We start from the raw sequence: 24,077 nt of genomic DNA, 5'->3' as shown, positions 1-24,077 counted from the left end.
GATGTTATAGGCAGGGAAGCTGCCAATCAGCTAGGAAACTGGAACTTTCTAGTGTGAAAGGGAGCAAATACAAGACATTATCCCTATCACTGAGGAGTTTACAGTCAGGTAGAAATGTAAGTTATCAGTGCAGACAACTAGAATACACAATATTACATGATAAGTATAGACAATGGTGGAAATAAAAATCTTTGTGGGGTCCCTTGGGAAAATAAGTCAACTTATTCTCTAATCATTTCTCCTTGTTTCTTTGATTTCCTTTCACATTTAAGACTAATTGTGGAGGGCGGGTGAGTATGTACCCAATGGTCCTCTGCCTGCATCACTTTCCTCTGTCTCCAAACTCATCCACTTTTCATCAGAGCAGTCACCCACTGCTTGGTTCTGTGCCCCTCACCATCGTCTTCATTCTGATGCTTTATGTCTTTAGTGTTGGCTCTCTCTTGTCCCCTCCATGACATCATCACTCTCCTTCTGCACACCTCCATTGTCTTTTGTCTTGGAGAACTTTACTAACCTTGCCTGAATGCATCTCCTTTACATCTGCATGTGGGCAGCATGTGGGAGGAGAGAATGTAGAAGTGATAATAATATCACCCAATCCTATATCATTTAAGGATGAACACAGCATTTTTTGTACGGCCACGTTGTGAGGTAGATTGGTTCAATTAAATCCCTTCTCCCCATTTGACAGATGAGAATTTGAATATTGGAATAGTGAATAACATAGAAGTGTCAGGGATAGGCTTCAAAAACCCAAGTCTTTAGCTGTGTGACCCATTGCCTAGCCAAAACAAACAAACAAAAAAAAAAACCAAAAAACAAAACTCAAGTCTTCTTAGTAAGTGTACTGTGAATATACTATGGACCACCTGTCCAGAAGGAGGAAACAGATAATGAGTTTAGGAAGTAGGTCACAAACCTGACAAGGAAGCATTCTCTATTAAGGACAGAGAACTTCAATTATTTGGACAGCTATGACTTGAATTCAGTACTCATTCCAATACACTGTTCTAAAATTAGAGTTTGAAGGACTCCTTAAAATATAAAACGTGAAAAGTAGAAAGGAATGTTTTACAGAGATAGAAGCTGAGGTTCAGAAAAGAGAGATGACTTACCCAAGGTCACATAGTGAGTCAGGGGAAGAGCCAAGAATAGAACTTGCTACTTTGGAGATCCCTATTCTAGATTTCTTCTTGTTGAACTAGGACTGCCTTTCCTGAGCAATGCAATCCAGTTCAGCTCAGGACTCTGTCCCCTAGTTCTAATCATCCAGGGCTTGTTTGACAAAAAAGGGAGAGACCTTTCATCCTAAAGAATGAAAGCGCTTAGCACAGTGCCTGGCACACAGTAGGTGCTTAATAAATGCTTGTTGACTGACTCTTGGCTCTGCAGGGGTGTGAGGCTATGCATGTTGGGTAGCTGAGGGCACCATTACCTGTCTGGTGGGGGAGGGGAGGGTAAAATGCCTAGGATGTTTGTGAGAAGACTCGAAATATCTTGGAATGGCTGAAACCTTTATAGGCTGAGATTAATCACAGAATTCTAGAGCCCAGCAGTACAGGCCAAGGATCCATCTTTCACCACTCCCCAGGGCCCCTTGCAGTCCATTTACAAATGACCCTTTGGATGCAGCCTATCCTGAGCTCCAGGCAAAGATGCTTGGGACTAACTCAGACAAACCGAATAGGGAGAACATATCAATATTGTGCAAAGTAAGGTCCCTATAAGAACACTGGGATACTTGGTAGGAAAGTAGAGGTGTGGGGATGGGGCAGTCACTTCCATTGTTCGAGCCTTTGATTATGAGCAAGTTCTCTCATACCCAACCAAAATCTACCCTTCCATTAGTGCTGATTCTGCCTTGGAGAGCCGTAGACGTCTGCACCTTATTATTTGAAGAGATAACATGGTTCCCTTGAGTCTTTTCTTCGCCAGGCTAAACAACTCTAGTACTTTCACGTAGTCCTCTTTGTACATTCACATATTCCTTACATGGCCTACTCTCCAAGTCTCTCACCAGTCTGGTTTCCCGCCTGTGTTTGTGCCCCAGCTTGTCTATACATCTTCTAAAGTACAGTGCTAAGAAATGGTCAAAGTCCTTCCGGTATAAGCTGTCCAGTCAATAGAACTGAGCCAGGGGGTCAGGATGAATTCCCCTAAGCTGGGGATGAGGCAATGGGGCAGAGTGTTCAGGACCTGCCACTCCTTGCCAGAAAAAAAGACAGTACCATACCCATCCCAGATTTCTCTTCCCTCTCCCCCCATCCCTAATAGTCCAATGTACTGCCCATGGGCACCATGTTTGTCTCTCTTCAGACATATACCGGGTCCATCTTGGTGGCTGTGAACCCCTACCAGCTCCTCCCCATCTATTCACCAGAACAGATACGCCAATACACCAACAAAAAGATTGGAGAGATGCCACCACATATCTTCGCCATTGCTGATAACTGCTACTTCAACATGAAACGGAACAGCCGAGACCAATGCTGTATCATCAGGTGGGCCAGAGGCACAGGAAAGGAAGGAAGCAAGCATAGGGTCATAGAACTATCAAATGGTAAAGCTGGATAGGGCCTTGGGGCATAGAATGTAGAATTTCAGAATGGAGGAGTTGCTTAGAACACAGAACTTTAGGACTGGACAGAGCCTTGGAACATAAATTGCAGAGTTAAAAAAAGACCTTAGAGATCAAGTAGTCCAACCCCTTCATTTTACAAAGAAGAAAACCAGGGAAGGAAGAGGAGGGGGAAAGAAACTTAGCTAATACCCAGGGGTGTGTTGGTAGATGTTTAACAACCAGCCCTCCAAAACAAAAATATATTCAACATAGTTTTAAGTTTAATATGTATTATTAACATTTTCTCCATTACTTTTTTAAGTCTAGAAATCAACAAAACAATAAATTAAGTCCTGATTTATAGCATTTTACAATTTCTGAAGCATAAATGCTCACACCAAAAATTTAACAATCAGTTCTCTTGAGCCCTTATGAGCTGGTTCCAGCACACCACTGCCAACATCACACAACAAGTTAATGCTAGAGTTGAACTAGAACCCAGTTCAGTCAGGTGGAAGCAAGGAGTGGCCTTGGTAGTTCATTCATATTAGTTCTAGCATCTGAAAAAGGATTCATTCACTTATTCAGCATTTATTGTTGTTTAGTCATTTTTCAGTTGTGTCCAATTCTTCACGACCCCATTTGGGGCTTTCTTGGCAAAGATCCTGAAGTGGTTTGTCATTTCCTTCTCTAGCTAGAGAAGGAATGATGAGACAAACAGGGTTAAGTGATTTGCCCAGGGTCACATAGCTAGTAAGTGTCTGAGCCTGAATTTGAACTTACAAAGATGAGTCTTCCAGTCCAGCACTCTATCCACTGTACCACCTACCTGTTCATTTATTATCTACTATTTGGCAACCTTTTTGCTTCAATCAGAGATAAGGCTCCTGTCCTCATGCAGTTTATAATCTAATAATGGTCATAAGACAGGGAAGCAAATAATAACTATAGTATTGAAGGATAATAGAAAAATTAGAGGTATATGACAGTACCAAGAGATCAGATAAGGGTGAAATATATCCCAGCTTGGGAGATCAGGAAATTCTCATGCCCAATCCTCAGAAATGAGTTGGCCTCTGACCTAAGGCTTTGAAAGACAGAGAGGATGTCAACAGGTAGGAAAGATGGGGGAAAGAGACAGATTCAGGATATAGGAGACAGCATGAGTAAAGAGTAGTGAATGGACCGTTGTTTTGAACTTTTGCATCAGGAGAGAAACTAGAAGGAGATGGGAGCAAATAATAATGATAATAAAAAGATGAGAAAATGAGATTAAAATGATGCTGACAATATCATCAACAAGAACTGCCGATCACATGTATTTACTACTTTCTGGTTTACAGAGATGTTTACATCCATCAAGACATTTGGTCCTTTCAGAATCCCTGTACAGCAGGTAGTACAGATGAGGCCACTGAGATCCAAATTCCTAAAGTAATAGAAGCCTTGGGCTTATAAAATTATGACAGTAATGAACCACAGGAATTCTCCTCCAATCTTCAGATGAGGCAACCTTTCCTCCAACAGTTTAGAAGAGTTAATTTTAGGACAAGTAAGAATTCAGTTCCACAACCACATATTGGAAACCTGCTGGGGATCGAATCTGGTGTAAGATGCTGCTAGGGAGGCAAAGAAATAACACAATGTCATACAATGGAAAGAGACCTTGATCTAGAGTCAAAAGACACAGGTTTGACCTTCTTAAGGTCACAGAGGGAGTAAGTGTCAGAGATGAGATTGAGCAAGGACTTTGGACTAAAAATCTAGTGCTATACTTTCCACTAGATTATACTGTCTCTAGATTATACTATGATTTTGTGAGTCAAAGATTTTGTGACTATAATGCTAGGATACCATGACTATGACACCCTGATTTTAAAACTCTATGATTACGATTCTAGGATTCAATGTCTGTGATTTATTGATTCTAAATTCTAAGATTCCATGATTCTATAATTCTGTGACCATGATTCATTGTTTCTAAATTATAAAGATCCCATCATTTTATGATTCTATAACTATGATTTGTTAATTCTGAAGTCTAAAGATTCCATGATTCTATGATTCTGTGACTGTGATTCATTGATTCTAAATTCTAAAATTCTACAATTCTATCATTCTGTGAATATTGTGTGAATATGTTGGGATTCTAAGTGTAGGATTCTATCACTATAATTCTAAAAGTCTACAGTGATGATATTAATATCCTATGACTATTTGATTATATGATTCTATAATAATAATGTGAGGATTTTCTAATTCTGGAATTACATGATTCTAATTATATGATTACAAGATTCTATTCCTATTATTCTAAGATTTGACAATTAAGAGACTATTACTATTATGGACAGAGCTATACTGGTATTGGCTGATATTTGTCAGTCAACTATAAAAAAATGTATGCATGACATACTTTTAGGAAGGAAGGAAACAAGTTTTTGTTAAGTGCCTACTATGTGCCAGTCACTGTGCTAAGCACAGATATTATCTCATTTGATCCTTTCAACCACCCTGAAAGGTAAGTGCTTATTATTGCCCTCATTTTACAAATGAGGTTAAGTGAATTGGCCAGGGTCACACAGTTACGTGTCCAAGGCTGGATTTGATCTCAGGTCTTCCCAACTGCAAGTCTAGCACTCTATCCATTGAGTCACCTGGCTGCCACTTTTAAATTTAATTTGCATTATTAACATTTTTTTCACTTTCTCAAATTTAGATAATCAAGAAAACAATCAAAGCCTGATTTGTAATGTTTGCCGATTTCTGAGGTGCCAATGCTGACCCAGAAAATTTACCACTCTGCTCTTACAAGCCATTAAGAGCTGGCTTCAGCATACCCCTGATTATAGGATTCTATGGCCATGATTCTGTTACTATGTTTCTAAAATCCTATAGTTATTATAACTATAATTATAGTTATTATAATCTATAGTTAGAGAATAGTTATTCTGAGTCGATGTCTACCATTCTTTGACTAATATTCTAGGCATCTGGGGCTCTGTGGTTCTAAGCTAAGGTTCTAGGATTCTAAGATCCTATACCAATAATTCTAAAGAGTCTGTAACTGTAATTCTAAGGCTATGATTTTAGGATTCTAAAGGAATTGATCAAATTTAGGATTTGATCATAAGAATTTATAATTGTCATTTTATTATTTTAAGGGACTTTTTTATTCTATGACTATTATTCTAGGGTCCTATAACTGTGATTCAATGACGATTCCAGAATCTGATAATTATGACTCTAGAATTCTATAATTCTAAGAATCAATGACTATAATAATTCTTTGGTGCTAAAATTCTACAACTATTCATCTACGATCCCATGACTCTAGGATTCTAAAATTATAGGACTATACTTTTAGGATTCTACAATAGAATAATGATTCTAGGATCCTATGACTCTTAAAATTTCCATCATTCTAAAATTTTGTGACTTTGTTTTAGGATTGTTAGATTCTAGGATTCCCTAGTTTATTGTTCCAAGATTTTATGACTATAATTCCTGGATACTATTATAGATTCTATGACAATGAGTTTAGGATTCTATACGTCTAAAAGACTAGTTTTTTTTATCAGTGTGAATGAATGAATCCATAAAAAAGTATTTTTATGCACTTATGTGTGTCAGACATTGTGCTAAGCTTTAGTAATATAAATATAAAAAGAAATATAGTCTCTGCTCTCAAGAAGCCTGCATTCTAATAGGGAAGACAGTATATATAGAAGTATGGTGAGAGGCATTTTGGAGTGGAAAGTTAAATGGTAAGTGAGTAGAGGTATAACGTGGTTAATTGGCATTTTCTTTCCAGCAATGGTAGCATTGATTTAATTACTATTCCCAGAGCTAGAGGTAGAGAGAGATGGTGGAGTGGCATACACCACTGGGCAGCATGGCATGAAGACAGCTAGAGAGGGTCTTAGTCAGGCTAATTATAGTGAACTAACTGTCACCAGTTAGGAAAGAACACAGAGCCCAAGAGAGGGTTGGGTGGTGGCAAGTTGGGTCAGAGCTAATGAGTTATGGCATGAAGATCTTTAAAGAGCAGCAGTGTAGAAGGTTGAGTCAGTGTTGGGCTAGCTAGGGACAGCTCTCCCTGATCAGTACTGTGGGACCCCAAGGTAGCAGTTAGAGAGCTTTGGTTCTAGAATACAATGTAATTAGAATTCTAAAATTCTATGACTAACTCTAGAATTCTCTCGTTCTGGGCTTCTCAAATTCTATGACTCTCAGATCCCTTGATTCTATATCTATACTTCTATATTTCTAAGATTCTTACAACTAGGAGTCTGTGTTTCTATGATGATAATATTTTATAAATATTATTCTGTTATTGTAAGATTTGGGAACTCTTTGAACCTATGATTCTAGGAGTCAGGACTCGAAGTCTACTCTTTAAAAATTTAATCATTTTGATTCTACAATTTTTTTTTACTGTGATTCTATAGTTCTAGAATTACATAAATATTTTTCCTGTGATTCTAAGACTCTTGGATCTATAATTCTGTGATCTGAATATCCTATGACTATGATACTAGGATCTTATGACTGTAATTCTAGGATTCTATAATTATTTCATGATTAAAAGACTATGCATGAAATATTTTATAACTAAGATTCTAGAATTTTATTATTCTATGACTGTAAGATTCCATTACTTTGACTCTATCATTTCAGGATTTTATGTCTGTGATGCTAGGATTCTAGTACTTCATGACTCTACCATTCTAATAATACGATTATAAATTTCTATTGCTATGATTTTGTATTTCTAAATTCTCTGACTAGGATTCCAAGATCCTAGCATTCTATGCCTACTCTTACTCTATAACTCTAAGAATCTCTAACTATAATTCTAAGATTCTATAACTAATTTTAGAATTCTAAGACTGTGGCACTAGTATGGCATGCTTGTATGAATTTAGGATTTCAGGAATCTATGAGTATTAATGTTTGCTTCTAAGATATGATAAATACGGCTCTAATATTTGTTGATTATGAACCTAGGATTCTAAGATTATTATTATTCTATGATTCTAAGATTCTAGAAGGATGATCCTATCAGTCAGAGATTTCATGGCCCCGATCCTTTGACTCTGTGATGCTGAGAGTCTGGGGTTGCATGAACGCTAGCTCACATACATTGCATTCGTTATTGACTAGTGGTGAGTCGGGGGCTGGGAAGACAGAAAGCACCAAGCTGATCCTTCAGTTCCTGGCAGCCATCAGTGGGCAGCACTCCTGGATTGAGCAGCAAGTGCTGGAAGCCAATCCCATCCTGGAAGGTAGGCTGGGCTTCCGGGATCTCCATGAGAGAGGACAGACTGGGGGGAAAGGGTCTCAGGGTGGCTTTAAAGTTTGTGAGACAAGGACAATGAGAAGGAAGACATGATCTAGCAGCAGCATCAAGAGGAACTGGGAAGCCAAGGCTGCATGCCCGGGATATTTGGGAGATCTTGTGATTTTCACATTAACATTGATTTCCAGTCCCTTCACCTCTTCCATCATCCAGCACGTTGTCCCCTGGCACTTAGCAAGGGATAGGCAAAAAGAGGTCACTGCCAGGGGCTGAGCCCTGAGAAGCATTGTTATAGAGTAGAAAGAAAACTGACCAATGGCCAGAGGACTGGCCTGGTAACCTCATTCTTCTGCTCACTAGCTGTGTGACATCAGGCCAGTCACCTCATATTTCTGGGTAATAATGTCCACCTGTATAAAAAGGGACTCAGTGATTGCTAAGGTCCCTTCCAGTTTTTACGTTCTACGTGAAAACCAGTGAACTGAGGAGCAGAGGCCACCTGGAAACTCAATTTTGATTAAATCTTTAAGATATCCAATTAGTGAGTATTTGTGGAGCACACACTATTTGTCCACCCCTGTTTCAGACACTGTGCATGACAAGAGAAGGAGAAAACTTCCCTCAAGGGACTTATTTTTAAGGCAAGAAGGCATGATTCACCCAACAGGAAACAACCAGCGAAGATTATAGAGCAGCATAAGTAAATGCCATGTTGTGTGGGCTCCTAAGGACTGTAGGATTCAGAGAAAGGAGAGAGGTTGGGTTCAATATTGGGAACAGGAGTTTAGTCTTGGTGGGGATGGTCTAAGAAGGCTTGCTAGAGCAGTGGGCTAGACCCTGAAGGACAGGTAGGCTTTGGAGAGGCAAGTACAGGCACAAAATAAAAACTGAGCTGTGAGATAATAATAGCTCACATTCAAGAGCACAAAGAGGTGTGGGGGAGTCAGAGGAAGCTTCATGGAGGAAAGGACCCTGAGCTGGGCCTGGAAAGATCTCAGCAGGCAGAGACAGATGGAGGAGGAGACATTTAAGCAGAGGGACCACCTTGAAGAAAGGTGAGGAGGGAAGAGAGAGGAAGGTCAGTTTTATGAGTGGAGAATCACCTTATGTGTTTGGGTTCCTCTGCCATTCTCAGGGTTACCACTGTAGCTAACCTCCTTGTGAGTTTCTGCCTTCCAGCCCTTTCCTTCCAACCTCTCCCGTTCACAGGGTCCTGCCAACCTTCCCAAAAGGCCATTCTCATGCTATCCCTCTCCTACTGCCATAACTCTCCATCTCCACAGCTAAATTTTTTAACTTGGTATTCAAGGCTCTCCCTAGTCTATTCCTCTCCAACTCTTCCCATCGTTCTCCAATATGTAACCCTTCAGGGAGCCATATTGGGTCAGTCACCTTTTCTGAACATTCAGCATGCTTCTTTTTCTTAGTGCCTTTGCTTATTTTGTTCTTTCGGTCTGAAATGTCCTCCCCAAACCTTTCCATTTCTGCATGTCCAGTTCCTTCCTATCCTTGAAGACTCATTGCAATGCTGCCTCCTTTGGGAAGCCTTCTCTGACCCCTGGAAGCAATCTCGTCCTCCTCAGAAGCCTCATGCCCCCATATTTGTGTTCCTTTCATGACCCTAATCCCATTATTGGGAAATGTATCAACATCCTCTTAGTAAGAAAGAAGCCATTAAGGGGAGTAAGATCTTTCTAGAGTTCCTTCCTCCCAGCAACCCTGGGAGAATGAGTGAGGCCTGGGCTGACACTGCTGGACTGTAGAGAAGGGGGACGAGGGATGTGGCCCCTGCCTGGGTGTTAATCTGAAAGGTTTAGAAACACATGTGTAAGGATAGGCATCTTCCGAGCTCACAAATTCAGGTCTGGAAATGTTTTAAAGTGCTTCCAGCTAAATCAGAGAGATAGACGATACAATTTAGAGATGAAGACTCGGAGTTAGGGATGAGGGCTCCTTGCCAAGGATGAGGACTCAGGTCTAGGGTTGGGCAGGGGTGTGTGTCTTTGTAAGTATATGGGAAGTTGCGGCATCCTGGGACTGGATATCTACATGAAGTGATGGTCAGGACTCTGGTCCTGGCACAGGCCCCCATGGTTGAGGCTAGCCTGGAAAAGGTCCTCTCAAAGGCAGCATTAGCCTCAATTGTGTGCTGGGCGGGCGGGCGGGGGTCTCTTTGCAGCTTTTGGGAACGCAAAAACTATCCGCAACGACAACTCCAGCCGATTTGGGAAGTACATCGACATCCACTTTAACAAGAGAGGAGCCATCGAGGGGGCCAAGATCGAGCAGTACCTGTTAGAGAAGTCTCGCGTTTGCAGACAGGTGGGGCCAGGGTTAGGGTCGGGATGCACTGCGGGCCCAGGCTGGACATTCTGGGGTTCTGTGAGTCAGTCTTTCCTTCACACCTCAGCTAAAATCCCATCTTTTACAAGAAGCCTTTCCCAATCCTCTTTAATTTTAATATCTTTCTTCTGTTCATTATTTTTAATTTATCCTATATATAGCTTGTTGGTACAAAGTTGTTTGCATGTTGTCTCCCCTGTGATCTCTTTGAGAACCATGACTGGGTTTTTTTTCTTTTTACTTTATATTCCCAATGTGCCTCATGGCACATAGCAGGCACTTAATAAATGCTAGTTGACTGAATCCATGCCTGCTGGGCTTTAAAGAGGTAGGGGGCTTGAAGACTCACCCAAAGATATCTCCCCCTGTTAACCTGCTGCCTCCTTCCCCATTAAGTATTTATACTTATATATGAGCAATAAGTACCTACTATGTGCCAGGCACTGTGGTAAGCACTAGGGATACAGAGAAGATAAAAGACAGCCTCTGCTTTCAAGGAACTCAGTCTAAGGGGTGAGAAAACTTGCAAAAAACTGCATACAGACAAGCCAAATACAGGAGAAATTGAGGGCGGTTTCGGAGGGAAGGCATTGGCTTCACTGGGGCTAGAAGGAAGCAGGGAGGCCAGGAGGCAGAGGCAGAGGGAGAGTGTTCCAGCCATGGAGGAAAGTCAGTGAAAATGCCCAAAGTTGGGAGAGGGCACGTGTCAGGGCAGTGCAGTGGAAATGACCCCAATCCTGGATGCAGATGACCTGGGTTTGAATTCGTACTCTGCTGCTCACCACCAGTTTGACTTTGAATGAGTCTCTCCGGACCTTGGTTTCTTCTCTAAAAAACCAGGGAGTTGAAACTGCTTGACATTCAATGTCCCTTCCTGTCCTGGGGCCAGCCCTGCACAGTAGGGGCTAATAGCTTTTGGGTGGTGGTTCAATGGAAGGAACCTGGAGCTGGGAAAGTGGAGAGCTGTTCTCTAGTCCCAGCTTGCCTCTGACTCAGTGTGTGAAGAAACCCCCTTGTCCAAGGACTCAGGCTGCTAACCAGGTCTGGTCACAGCAGCAGGCGATGAGGGGAGCAGGGGGATGGCTGTGTCCAGCAGCTGGACAGCGTTTCTCCAGGGATTGCCATCTGGATCTCCTGCCAGCCTAAATGTTTAGGATTCAACGATGCTACAAGGCCATTTGGGGGCTAGCTTCTTTTTTTGTGGGGTCTCTGATGGTGTTCTCTATATCCTCATCACCCAACCAGGCTATCCATTGTCCCTCCCCAATCACTCTGGCCTTCTCTGGCAGTGGGCACGGAAGGGGAGCAGGAAATGAGGACTTTAAAGCACGAGGCCAGATCTCTTTCCTATTACAGTCAGAGTTTAGCTGGTCTCCAACACCTGCCAACCTTCGTTTCAGTCCCTAATTGTCTCCTCTTTCCTTGTCTCCCACTCCATCACCTTTTCTATCTCTCCCTTCCCATCTTTTCCTCTATTATTCCTCCTTTTCTCTCCCGTCCTCTCCTCTTCCAGGCTCCAGATGAGCGGAATTACCATGTTTTCTACTGTATGCTTGAAGGTATGACTGCAGACCAGAAGAAGAAATTGGGCCTGGGTCAAGCCACTGATTACAACTATCTGGCCATGGTAAGAGCAACAGGTGGGCCCCCAGAGCCTCCCATGAGGCACCAGGAGCGCCTCCCCCCTCCTGGGGAAAGAGCTCCTTCGGGAATGGAAACGGGTCAGTTTGAGTCGGGACATAGATGATGATGATGATAGCAGATGCTTACATGACACTCTAGAGTTTGTAAGGTCCTTTGTGTATATCATTATCTCATTGGATCTGTACAATAACCTGGTGAGCCAAGTGCTATCATTAACTCCATCTTACGGATGAAGAATCTGAGGCACAAAGATGTTAAATGAGTTCCTTAGGGTTACACAGCCCCTAAGTGTGTGAGGCAGGATTTGAACTCAGGTCTTTCTGTTACCAGGGCTACTTTATTTCCTGCGCCACCTAAGTGCCTAGTCCCATCCCCTTATTTTAGTAGTGAGTAAGCTGAAGTCCTGGACAGCGCACCAGGCCTGAAGTCAGGTAGACCTGAGTTCAAATCCAGCCTCAGACACTTACTAGCTGTGTGAACCTGGGAAAGTCATTGAAATTCTGTCTGCCTCAGTTTCCTCATATATAAAATATATGTTTGATGTGAGTAAAAAATTAAAAATAAAATTTGTACTTTGCAAATTAAAGCATAATATAAATGTTAGCTATTATTAAAAGCACTTTGTTAGCCATGAAGCCCTTTGTAAACTGTCAAGCGTTTTGCTCATACAGGATTGTTATAGTACCTGAAGATCAGCGGTTATTACTCTATTTGTCTAATCTGGAAGAGGGGAAAAACAATTTTGAATCAAGGTTATCAGACATGACTTAAAAAGTAAGATGCTGGCAAACAGACCAGAAGAAAACAAGATGCTTTCATTGCCCTCTGAGTGACTTAGAGGTTAGAAGCGGGAGTCAGCAGGGCTGAGCCTATGGAGTCAGCAGGGCTGAGCCCATAGCATGTGGGCTGATGGCTTTGACGTGAGGCATGACATAGAGATGCCCAACATTCAGGGCGTGGCACCTTTTGCCAGTGATTGGGTCTTCCCAGCCCCAGCCTCACCCTGGTCTGTTTGTCCTCAGGGCAACTGTACCACCTGTGATGGCCGAGATGACAGCAAGGAATATGCCAATATCCGCTCTGCCATGAAAGTGCTAATGTTCACTGACACAGAGAATTGGGAAATCTCCAAGCTCCTGGCTTCTATTTTGCACATGGGCAATCTAAAATATGAAGGTAAAGATGGGGGAATCTGGGTGTGAGGCTGGATGTTATGCTACTAACTTGCTGTGTGACCTTGGACAAGTCACTTGCTTTCGCTGGCTCTCAGTCTCCTCATCTGTAAAATGTGGAGAGAGAATGAAATAATCTCTAAGGTCTCTTTTGGCTCTAAAATTCTATGTTTTATTTCATTAATTTCCCCTTTCCAGCTCTAGTAGTCTATGTTCTAACAGTCTCTTCTTGTATTTACATTCTATGTTCTAAGTCCTGCCCCCCCCCCCCCCCCAGCTCTGACCTTCTATGTTCTATGGTCCCTTCTAACATTTTATGATTCTATGATTATTATTCACCACCAAAGGTGCCCTAAAAAGTATTGTAGCCTCATGGTGAGATCTGAAAATTACCCAACAAGTACTTCTCTTCCCAGAGGGTATAAACACCAGGCATAGCCTCCAGGCCTCCAATCAGATCATCTCTATCCCTACAAGCATTCATGATGTGAGACTGGGAACCTAATGGCAGATAGGGAAAAGAATGCTAGATTAAAAATCAAAGTATTTGGGTTTGAATCCCAAGTCTGCCACCTCTGTTACTTTGGTGTGATTTTTTTGGGGGGAGGGGGCTAGGCAATGGGGTTAAGTGACTTGCCCAGGATCACACAGCTAGTGTTATGTGTCTGAGACTGGATTTGAACTCAGGTCCTCCTGACTCCAGGGCTGGTGCTCTATTCATTCCGCCACCTAGCTGCCCCACCTCTGTTACTTTGGCAGGTCACTTGACCTATCTAGGCCTTGATTGACTCCTCTTAAAATGAGAGAGGTGGGCTAAATGACCTCTAAGGTCCCAAGTGAATATTTCAGGGAGGATTCGAATTCAAGTCTGCCTAAGTCCAAGTCTAGTGTTCACAGCACCTAAATGCCTCAAGGTGCTTAAAGTCTTTCAGGGGGGTGAAAAAAAAGAGATGCTGTATATATAAATAAGCAGGATACAAGGTAGAGAGCAAAGGAGAGCCCAGGGAAATCACTCCAAGAGAATTTGGAGAGGTTTATGTACAATGACTCCGGAGTCAGAGGACCTGAATTCAGACCTCATATCTGATACTTACTACCTGTGTGACCTTGGATGAGTCACTTCACCGATGAGAGAGCTGAACCGAAAGGCCTCTGAGGTCCAAATGCACAATTTATGATCCTATGATCATTTCAGGTGCCCCCTAACCTGGACCTTAATGGAAGAGGAGGGTTTCAATAGGCAGAGAGACATGCAGGGAATCTATTCCAAGCATGGGGTGGGGAGTCTCCAGTAGAGCCTTCCTCATCCTCTAGGACTGTTTGACTACCTGTCTTTGTTCCCCTGCAGCCAGAACATTTGAAAACTTAGATGCTTGTGAGGTTCTCTTCTCTCCTTCCTTAGCCACAACTGCATCTCTGCTTGAGGTAAGTCTGGAAATTGATGTTCCTGGTGGGGGGGGGAGCATTTCTGTTGCCGTTTGGGGGAACACCAGGTAGGAGAGGGAGCTGGCGGGGGGGGGAGAGAAAGGAAGAGAGGAGGATTGGGGCTACTTTGGGTTAGTGAAACCAGCAACCAGCAGGTAAAGTCATAAATCCTTTTGAAACTAATGCAGCCCCAATTTTACACTTATCTGGCATGGATATGAGTATAATTGGAGTGTATGGGGTGTCAGGGAGCACTAGCACCTCTGGTGTGAGGGCTGCTGCTCATCCACTTTGAGGGTCCATCTGGTATTCAACTCTCACCTGTGGCTCCAAGAAGCTGCATGTAGCACGTACAGCAGCTACACGCCAATAAAACCATCTTGCCAGACAGCCTAAACCAGATGGAGGGTAGCTGACACACCTTAAACCTGATGGTGAGTTAGGGGTATGTCTCCCCCAAATATGTGAAGACTTTCCTGGGGCAGAATGGATAAATGAAAACAATTTGTCCTGATGGCCATTAAGGTGGCTGAAGCAGGGGCCATAGAGCTCTTAGAGCTTGGGCACCGAGCATCAAAGACACCAAGGTCATCCACTGCCTCCTAGCCCATAGACAGTTGTCCTGGCTTTTGTCCTGCCACTGGACTCCGATGACTCTGGAAGGGAGATTGAGGTTGACGACTGTGTGCAACTCTGTCTCATTTAAATCCAACTCATGCACAAGTCAATATATCATCCCAAGATATCATTGGTGCTCTTCAGAAACAAAGGATGAATAACAACAACATGATTGTAGTTGACAGATTATGAAAGATAAGCCAAGAAGCTGCTAGCATTAATAAAAAATGGTATAGTGGAGAAGTCATTTGACTGGGAGTCAAGTATTTATGAGATAGTGAGTTCCCCATTGCTGGAAGTCTTTAAAGAGAGGTTGGATGGATGCTTGTTGGGGATGCTATATCATGTTCATGTGTGGGCTGGAATGAATGGTGCCTGTGGGCTCTTCTGCCTGTGAGATTCCATGACTACAGTTTTAGTCCCAGCTTTTTCGTAAACATTCTGTGCGTCCTTGGACAAGGTATTTCTCTCAAGGCTTCAGCTTCATCCACTGTAAAATGAAGAAAAATGAAGAAAAATAACTAAATGCTCTCTGTTGATCCTTCTGATGCTAAAAAAAATCAATTAATTTTTCAGTTTTTTCTCCTCTGCTGTGAAATGACCCAATTCAAATTGTTCCATCTTCAAGGTTACCAACATTTTAATCACTGTCAAATCTGGTGGCCATTTCTGTCAGCATCTTTTTTGATCTCTCTGAAGTATTTGATACTGTCTATCACTGCCTCCTCCGAGACACCCTCTTCTTCCTGGGTTTTCATGATGTTGCTCCTTCCTGGTTTTCCTCCTTCCCGTATGACTGCTACCCCTCAGTCTTCTTTGTACGATCATCAGCCTTGTCCTACCCCTGATGTGTAGGTATATTCCAAAGCTCTGTCCCAGGGTCCTCTTACTTTATATATTTTCTCTTAGTGGTATGGTGGATAGAGCTCTGGACAGGAAGACCTGAGTTCAAATCCAACCTCAAATATTTATTAGTTGTGTATCCCTGGGCAGGTCACTTAACCTCTATTTACCTTAGTTTTCTCAACTGTAAAGTGGGGGATAATAACAGCACTTCCCTCCCAGGGTTGTTTTGAGGATCAAATGGGATAATATTCATAAAGTGGTTAGCACAGTGCCTGACACGTAGTAGGTGCTATATAAATGCTGGCAATGATGATAATGATGACCTTATCAACTTCCATGGACCAGCTCTCATGTCTATGCAGTTAAGTGCCAGCCAGATATGTGTCCGGCTTCTCTCTTCTCTCACCTCCTTTCACTCTTTTTTTGGTTTTTGTTTTTTGGTTTGTTTTTTTTTTTTGGCGATTGGGGCTAAGTGACTTGCTCAGGGTCACACAGCTAGTAAGTAACAAGTGTTTGGTCTGAGACTGGATTTGAACTCAGGTCCTCCTGACTCCAGGACCGGTGCTCTATCGAGTGCACCACCTAGCTGTCTCTAAAATATTTTTTAAAATGAAGCATCTTACATTTAACAATTTATTGTAAATCTGTTTTTTTTCCTATGTTGAAATTTTAATGATACAATATTGTGTCATGTAACTGTATAGTATGGTATTGTCAACAAGTCATTTCACTCACATATTCCTGCTGATGCGTGCTGGACTTTCCAACAATGCATGACATGCTCACCTGGCAACACTTGCTTGTTAAGACCTGTCAGCAGACTTGAACCACTGATTGGTTATAACTTGCATTTTGTGTGTTTATTTGGAAAATAATGTAATCACTAAAACTTTACCTCTGTTACATAACAGATGAAACATGTATGAACAGTTTTTCAAAATTTTCTTATATTCTTTTCTTTCCTTATGCCTCCATCACCCCCTTATTTTTATTCAATGCCCCCAATTGCACCTGAGGTACTACCACCCCCCTGGATTTTCCAGTGCCCCCCAGGTGGCAGTATCATCCACTTTGGGAACCCATGGGCTAGATGATTTCTAAGGTCTTTCTAGGTCCAGATTGCTGGTTCTCTGAGTAAGAGGTGATAACATGGTATAATAAGATCCCTGAATTTAGAGTCTGAAGGCCTGGGTTTGAATCTCTGCTCTCTTTCTTGTAGTCCACCATACCTTGAGTATGTCACTTTCCCTCTTTGGGCTTCAGGTGCTCCATCTGATAAATCAGAGAGTTGGACAAGGTTGGGCAAGTCAAAGTTGGATGAGTCTTCTAGTTGTGATATTCTAGAAGTCTATTGAAAATTCTGTGAAAATCTGTTTGGAAAAGAAATTGAGTGCAATTTCCTTGTGCCTCCAATCAGTGTTTTTCAAGGTGGCCCCTGCTAATTCAGCTTTTGCTTTGATCAAGTCTTTAGGCTCTGTGGAAGCCTGTGGGACATCAGGGATCTGGGAAACTTGAACCTAGAGAGCTATATGTGTTTATGGGTGGGTGTAATCCCTCTAGTACTTTGGGGCATGGGGTAAGGGGAAAGCATGCAGGAGTACCTTTCAAAATCAAAGTAATTCCCAGATTGGTTGATTGTTACAAGTTAAGAGGTTAAAAGTTCTAGATTTGGGGAAGCACATAGCTGAAGATGGAATCTGGTTGAAGGTGCCTTGGAGCATGTACTTAAGCCAGAGATGCAAAAGAAAAACTTCCTGATAATTAGAGTTGTCCAAAAGTAGAATGAGTTGCCTCAGGAGTTACTGAGCTCCCCATCTATGGGAGCTTTCAAACACAAGGTAGATGACTACTTCCTGGGTAAATAGCCAACAAGGTGGTTCAGTGGGTAGAGTTCTGGACTTGGAATCAGGAAGACCTGAGATGAAATCATCATCATCATCATCATCGTCATTTAGTAAATGCCTACTATGTTCCAGACAATGTGCTAAGCACTTTACAAATATTATCTCATTTCATTCTCAATGATTTGATTTCAGGAGAGGTTATTGTTGTTCAGTCATTTCAGTTGTATCTGACTCTTCATGACTCCATTTGGGATTTTCTTGACAAAGATACTAGAATGGTTTTCCATTTCCTTCTCAAGCTCATTTTACAGATGAGGAAATTGAGGCAAACAGGGTTAAGTGACTTGCCCAGGATCAAACAGCTACTAAGTGTCCAAGACCAGATTTGAACTCAGAAAGATGAGTCTTCTTGACTCCAGGCTTATTAACTGCCCTCGGAAGAGAGGTATTATCCTCACTTTACAGATGAGGAAACTGAGGCAGGCAGAGGTTCAATGACTTGCCCAAGGTCACAGAGCTAGTTAAATAACTGAGGCTGAGTTAAATAACTCAGGTCTTTCTGACTCTTGACCTGGTGCTCAATCCACTGTGCCACCTTGTCTCAAATAACAGTTATGTGACCCTGAGCTAGTTATTCATCTCTCTAAATCCGTTGTCCTCATCTGCAAAATGGGGATAATGAGCAAATGAAATAACATGTGCAAATCACTTTGGAAACCTTAAATATGTATTGTCATCATATTATTTTTGTTGTTGTTCTTCCTTTTCAAGTATGCGTGAGGGTAGGTGAGCAGCGAAGTTCCTTCCAGATCTGAGATTCTGTGAAAGTGAGTTTTTCCATCGTGCTTTCAGGTTCACCCTCCGGATCTGATGAGTTGCCTCACCAGCCGGACCATCATCACGAGAGGGGAAACTGTCTCCACCCCACTCAGCAAGGAGCAAGCTCTGGACGTCAGAGATGCCTTTGTCAAGGTGAGGTTCCAGAAGGAGGGGGCGGAGAGACTGGGTCTATGATCCTCATACGTGTGGAGACTGGCCAGGACTGGTCTTGAACTTTTATTCATCAGGATGTTTTTAGGAAAGAGATTTCTGTTGGATTGTAAATTGAACTAATTGACTGCTGAGTGCCTTAAAATACTGTTCTAAGCTTAACAAACACCAAATAAAATGGTTATTTCAACATATAACATAGACCAGCAAAAGATTGTACATGAACCCATGGATGTCTATTACATAGACTTTGTGTTTTCTCTCAAGTATATGAATGCAACACATAACTTTCAAAACTGTCCAGCTTGTCAGGGTTCCCCTTCATCCTTCCTTCTGTTTTTCTCCCTCCACTTAAAAGAAATGTTTCAATGATTCTCTTTTCTTTCTTTTCCTTTTAAGGTTTCTTTTAACTTTATGATTCTGCAGAGGAGTCAGGAAGCAAACTTATCTGAATGATTGCTGATATAAGTGGCATATGAGACAGAATATTGGGCATGGAGTCAGGAAGACCTGGGTTCCAATCCTATCCCTGACACTTACAAGCCACATGACCCTGGGCAAATCACTTAGTGATATCCTAAAGCATAAGTCTTGCCATATTAACCTTCCTTCTTTACCACACACCACTCAATAATTTTCAGTGGGCCCCAATCAGCTGCCTGTATCCCATGATCTAGCATTAGACTACCACGGAGAAATAAATTCATTTTGTTCCTTCTTCAGATAGGCTACTCATTATTCTGGAGGCTTTCAGTCAGCAGTACGCTAGTAAATGTTTAACAGATGGCTCTCCAGGAAAATAAAAATGTGCTCAGGATACACCATTAGGTTTAATGTTCATTACTAGTGTTTTCTTCATCATTTTCTTGTCTATACAATTAACAAAACAAACAAATCAAACCCTGATTTGTAGCATTTGCTGATTTCCAAGGTAAAAATGTTCACACTGAAAATTTTAACAATTGGCTCTTGTTAGCTGGTTTGGACTGGCTCCAGCGCATCACTGCTCTTAATCCTCTTCTATTTTACACTGCCCACAGGGGAATGCTACAATGGCCTTGAGGAATCAAGGTTGGAAAAGGGAATAAATAAATCAGAGAATCTCAGAGTAGGAAGGGATGACAGAGGTCACCTAGTCCATCCCCCACCTGAACAGATATTTCCTTTACAGCATCCTTCCAAAGTGGTCATGCAGCATCTCCTTGAACACTACTTGTGATGTGGAGTTCATGACTTGAAAGGTTGCCATTCCATTATGGGGTAGCTCAGATGCTTGAGAAAAGTGCCTACCAAAATTAAAATCTGCCTTCCTATAACTTCCCTTTATTGCTCCTAGTTCTAGGACATTTTGTGATTTACTCAAATAGCCTTTGAGAGCCCAGGGTTATGTTCATGCCACAATGAATCATTGGGTGGGGATTGGGGAACTTAGGTCCATTTGTGTCAATGCCTCTTCTAAAATGTGGTTTCTACCTTCTAGGGAGCAAAAAGTTGAAAGCAAAGTGGTGCTTATCAACTGGGGGATGGCAGAGTCAATTGTGGTACATGAAAGAAGTAGAATATTGTAGTACCATAATAAATTATATGGGAAGACTCATTTGAACTGATACCAAGTTAAATAAGCAAAGCCAGGAGAAGAGTCTATTCAAGGAAGGTAAATGAAAACAACAGTAAAGGTAGCCCAACTTAGATTAATCGCAGTGACTAGTCTTGGTCTCGAAGAATAGATGATGACATACACATCTCTCTTCTCAGTAGTTAGAGTGGAATGGAGTATGTGCTCTCAGAGGTAATTGTGCTGTCAGGCTGTTTTGCTTCTGAAGCTGAAGCTTAAATACTTTGGCCACATAATGAAAGATAAGACTCCTTGGAAAAGACCCTGATGTTGGGAAAGATCAAAGGCAAAAGGAAAAGGGAAAGCAGATGAGATGGTTAAATAGTGTCATGGAAGCAATGAACGTGAACTTGGACAGACTTTGGGAGACAGTGGAGGCTAAGAAAGGCCTGGTGTGCTATGGTCCATGAGGTCACGAAGAGTTGGACACAACTGAATGACTGAATAGCAACAACTGTTTTGCTTAATTGTTTTTCTTTGTTTGAGAGGAGAGTTCAATGTGGGTATATCAGTGAATGATTATGTTCCACAAAATAAAAGGCATCGATAAAATGAATTTTTAAAAAAATGTGTTGCCTGGAATCGAATGCACAACAGGACTAAACAGGCAGCATGGCAAATAAATAGAGTGCTTGACTTGGAGTCAGGGAGACTTAGGTTCAAATCCCACCTCAGACACGTAGAAGCTGTATGACTCTGGGTAAGTCACTTAACTGCTCTGTGCGTCAGTTTTTTCATTTGTAAAATTAAGATTATAATAGAACTTACTTTCCAGACTTATTGTAAAGTTCAAATGACAGTGTATATAAAGCACTTTGCAAACCTTAAAGCATGATATAAGTGTGAATTGTTGTGGTTGTTATTATCACCTAATTGCTTTTTGACCTTTTCTTTGGTTCTTTTTCCAGAGTACATCAAGAAGGATAAGGCATGGGGAATTTCTCTGCTACCCACCGCCAGAAACAGCAATAGTAACTCACAGCAGAAACACACGGCAGGAGGAGACATGTGCTTATAAATGATCAGAAAGGGGAGTTCAAGGACATCATTACTAAACCCCAAATCCTTGTGTAGAGGGGGTGGGATTTTGAAGTTCCTAGGTAGGATAAGGACTAAATCTAGCGTTCTATTAGAGATGAAAGATTTTCCTGCTGTTCCACTCTCACCTCCCCCCCCCCCCGCCTCAAAGTATTTGAGCTCACATGGAGCAGGTTTCATAACTTAGGAACCTGACGTGTCGAGTTCTCTTTCTTTGGCTCATTTGGCTCACCTGAATTAATCTGGCAAAATTTCCAAAATAAAACTTCATTATAGCATGTTCTAAGGTATCCCAAATACATATGGTCAGGTCCTACACAGACAGTATATACCATGGTTATTGAACATGAGTCAACCTTTATTTTACCCCTAAAGAAAAAGCATAAGATGCTAAGGATTCACATAAGGCCAAACATAAGGCTGAACAAATACAGTGAAAAAAAGTCTTCAAATAGCCCATTGGCATCTTGCCTTCCAACCCCCACCTTCTTCTTCCCATTGGAAGAGAACTAACTTGAGACTGCTCTTGGGGCCAACTTCCATCATTCCGGTGAGTATCTCTTTCCTACAGAGTCCTACACAGTCTTCCCAGGACTCATAATACCACCCTGTGGTTTAGATACCCCCAGAAGGTAAACATACTTTAGAACTTGTTGCACAAAAGACCTCCTTCTCGTCAGACCTGAAGTGTTCAAGTAACTTCACGGCTTTTCTCTGTAGGTAGGTCACTGTGTAGGGACAATGTGGATGGATGCATTAGGAAATGTTACCATTCTGAAAGGTTCAGTGTCTAAACTCTCAAATTCAGGAGCTCTTGAACTTGGAGTTACTCACGAGGCAATCCTCAAAGCCATCATTGCCAAGAAAATCTCTCTTCTCCACTAGAATGGTAGCAAGATTCAGTACCTACCCTCCCTGGGGACTTCAAAATTCTACCTCTACTACCTGGGAGTTTGGGGTCCAGTAAGAATGCCCTTGAAATGCATTTCCGGGGCATGTACAAGCACATGTCTCCTCCTATCATGTGCTTCTGCTATTAGCTGGCATTGCTGCTTCTAGTGATGAGTAGGAGAGACATTCTCCACTCCCCATCCCCTTTGTTGTACTCTGGAAGAAGGCACAAGAAAAAGGTCAACAAGCAAGTCCTCTAGAGCTAAGAACCACAAACAGCATCATCAGCTGACTTTTATAGGCCACCAGGAAAAGTGGCTAATTCAGTCAATCACTACGAGTTCCCTTATGTCCCATCAGCTTGACTAGGGGACTCTTCCATTCGACCAGGGACTAACAATGGACCTTCCTGTGTACTTTCATCAGATTGACTGGAGAACTCCTTACTTTATTCAAGGATTTCCCTGGTCAACTACCTTTACATTATCATTACTCTTATGTGGTCTGACCAGGGAAGAAGACAGTAAGACTCTCTCTTCTCCAGACATGAGGCTTCTATAGAGTATGTATAAATATAAAGAGCTAGAGAGGAGAGACTTAGACCTAAGGACTCCAAAAGTTAAAAATCCTGGTTATTTTTCAGGGAATTTATGGGAGGCTCTTTGTGTGGATTGTGGACAAGATCAATGCTGCAATTTACAGACCTCCAACCCAAGGCATCAAAAATACACGAAGATCAATCGGTCTTTTGGACATCTTTGGCTTTGAAAACTTTACCGTGAACAGGTACAGTGTAAGACACAGTCCCTGTCTTCAAAAGCTGGGCTTGCAAAGTTGCCCCTTTCATGCCCGTATTTCTGAATGCTCCCCTCCTGCTCTGTGACTATTTCTTTATAGGTTTCAGTTCATAAGGCTAGCCCTAAAGATGAATACATTAGAAGAGTACCAAACAAATTTGATCCTGACAGTTACTCTGGGAAATAGGCAGGGAGGGATGGCATATTCAGTTCAATTCCACAATTCAGGAAATATTTATTAAGTACCTACTCTAAGTAAAGCCCTGTGTTTCTGTAGGGGTAGGATTGGGGAGGAGGGGGAGAGGCTATAGAATTTAGGTAAGATATGGAGCACTGTACCAGGAGTCTGGAAGTTTGGAGTATAGCTCTGCCACTAAACTCCCAGTGTGGCCTTGGGTAAGTCCCCTCACCTACCTGGGGCACAGTTTCTTTCTCTGTCAAATGAGAGGACTGGGTTAGGTAACCTACCAGGCCCCTTCTAGCCCTAAAATAAAGAACCTAAGACTTGGAGGAAGGGATTTACTGATTTACTGACAGAGTCAAGATGAAATACCAAGTCTTCTGAGTTCTAATCTGTGTTCTCTAATAGGCTATGATGCTTGTTGTGGGGAATGAAACTATAATAATGGAATGAAGGGACTCTGGTCTTCTGACTTTCATCAGGTGCCTCCCATCCCTGCGCAGTAGGAGTCTTTATTCTTTTTTTTTAATTTTAAAAATATTTTATTGACATATTTTAGTGTTTTTTGTATCATTTCATATCAAAATATATCTGTCCCCTATCCTCTGCTCATTAATTTATCTTTTGTAACAGAGAATTTAAAAGAGGAAAAGAGGAGTTCAACAAGCTAAACAATCCATCTACTGAATCTGACAGAACTTGCAGTTTCCAAATCCATGTTCTCCTCTCTCTACAGGGAAGTGAGGGAGGTGCATTTTTTTCTCATCTCTTCTTTAAGTCAAAATAGGCCATTATAATGGAGAATTTG

The 24,077-nt window shown here is 41.9% G+C and overlaps 1 protein-coding gene across 1 annotated transcript in view; it reads left to right on the top strand.

Annotated features, from left to right (window-relative positions):
• The window catches only part of MYO7A (myosin VIIA), a 150,777-nt gene that overhangs the window by 16,150 nt on the left and 110,550 nt on the right, over positions 1–24,077 (top strand). The window contains exons 3-10 of the mRNA XM_027848154.1: positions 2,320–2,504; positions 7,730–7,851; positions 10,045–10,187; positions 11,722–11,835; positions 12,875–13,028; positions 14,373–14,449; positions 18,610–18,729; positions 22,935–23,077. Coding sequence (XP_027703955.1) covers positions 2,320–2,504; positions 7,730–7,851; positions 10,045–10,187; positions 11,722–11,835; positions 12,875–13,028; positions 14,373–14,449; positions 18,610–18,729; positions 22,935–23,077 — 1,058 coding nt within the window. The remainder of the gene's footprint in view (positions 1–2,319; positions 2,505–7,729; positions 7,852–10,044; positions 10,188–11,721; positions 11,836–12,874; positions 13,029–14,372; positions 14,450–18,609; positions 18,730–22,934; positions 23,078–24,077) is intronic.

Source organism: Vombatus ursinus, unplaced genomic scaffold, assembly GCF_900497805.2.
Source record: "Vombatus ursinus unplaced genomic scaffold, bare-nosed wombat genome assembly UNPS02005659.1, whole genome shotgun sequence".
Lineage (NCBI taxonomy): Eukaryota > Metazoa > Chordata > Mammalia > Diprotodontia > Vombatidae > Vombatus > Vombatus ursinus.
Note: the sequence above shows the minus strand (reverse complement) of the source record. Positions and strands in the feature narration are given on the sequence as shown.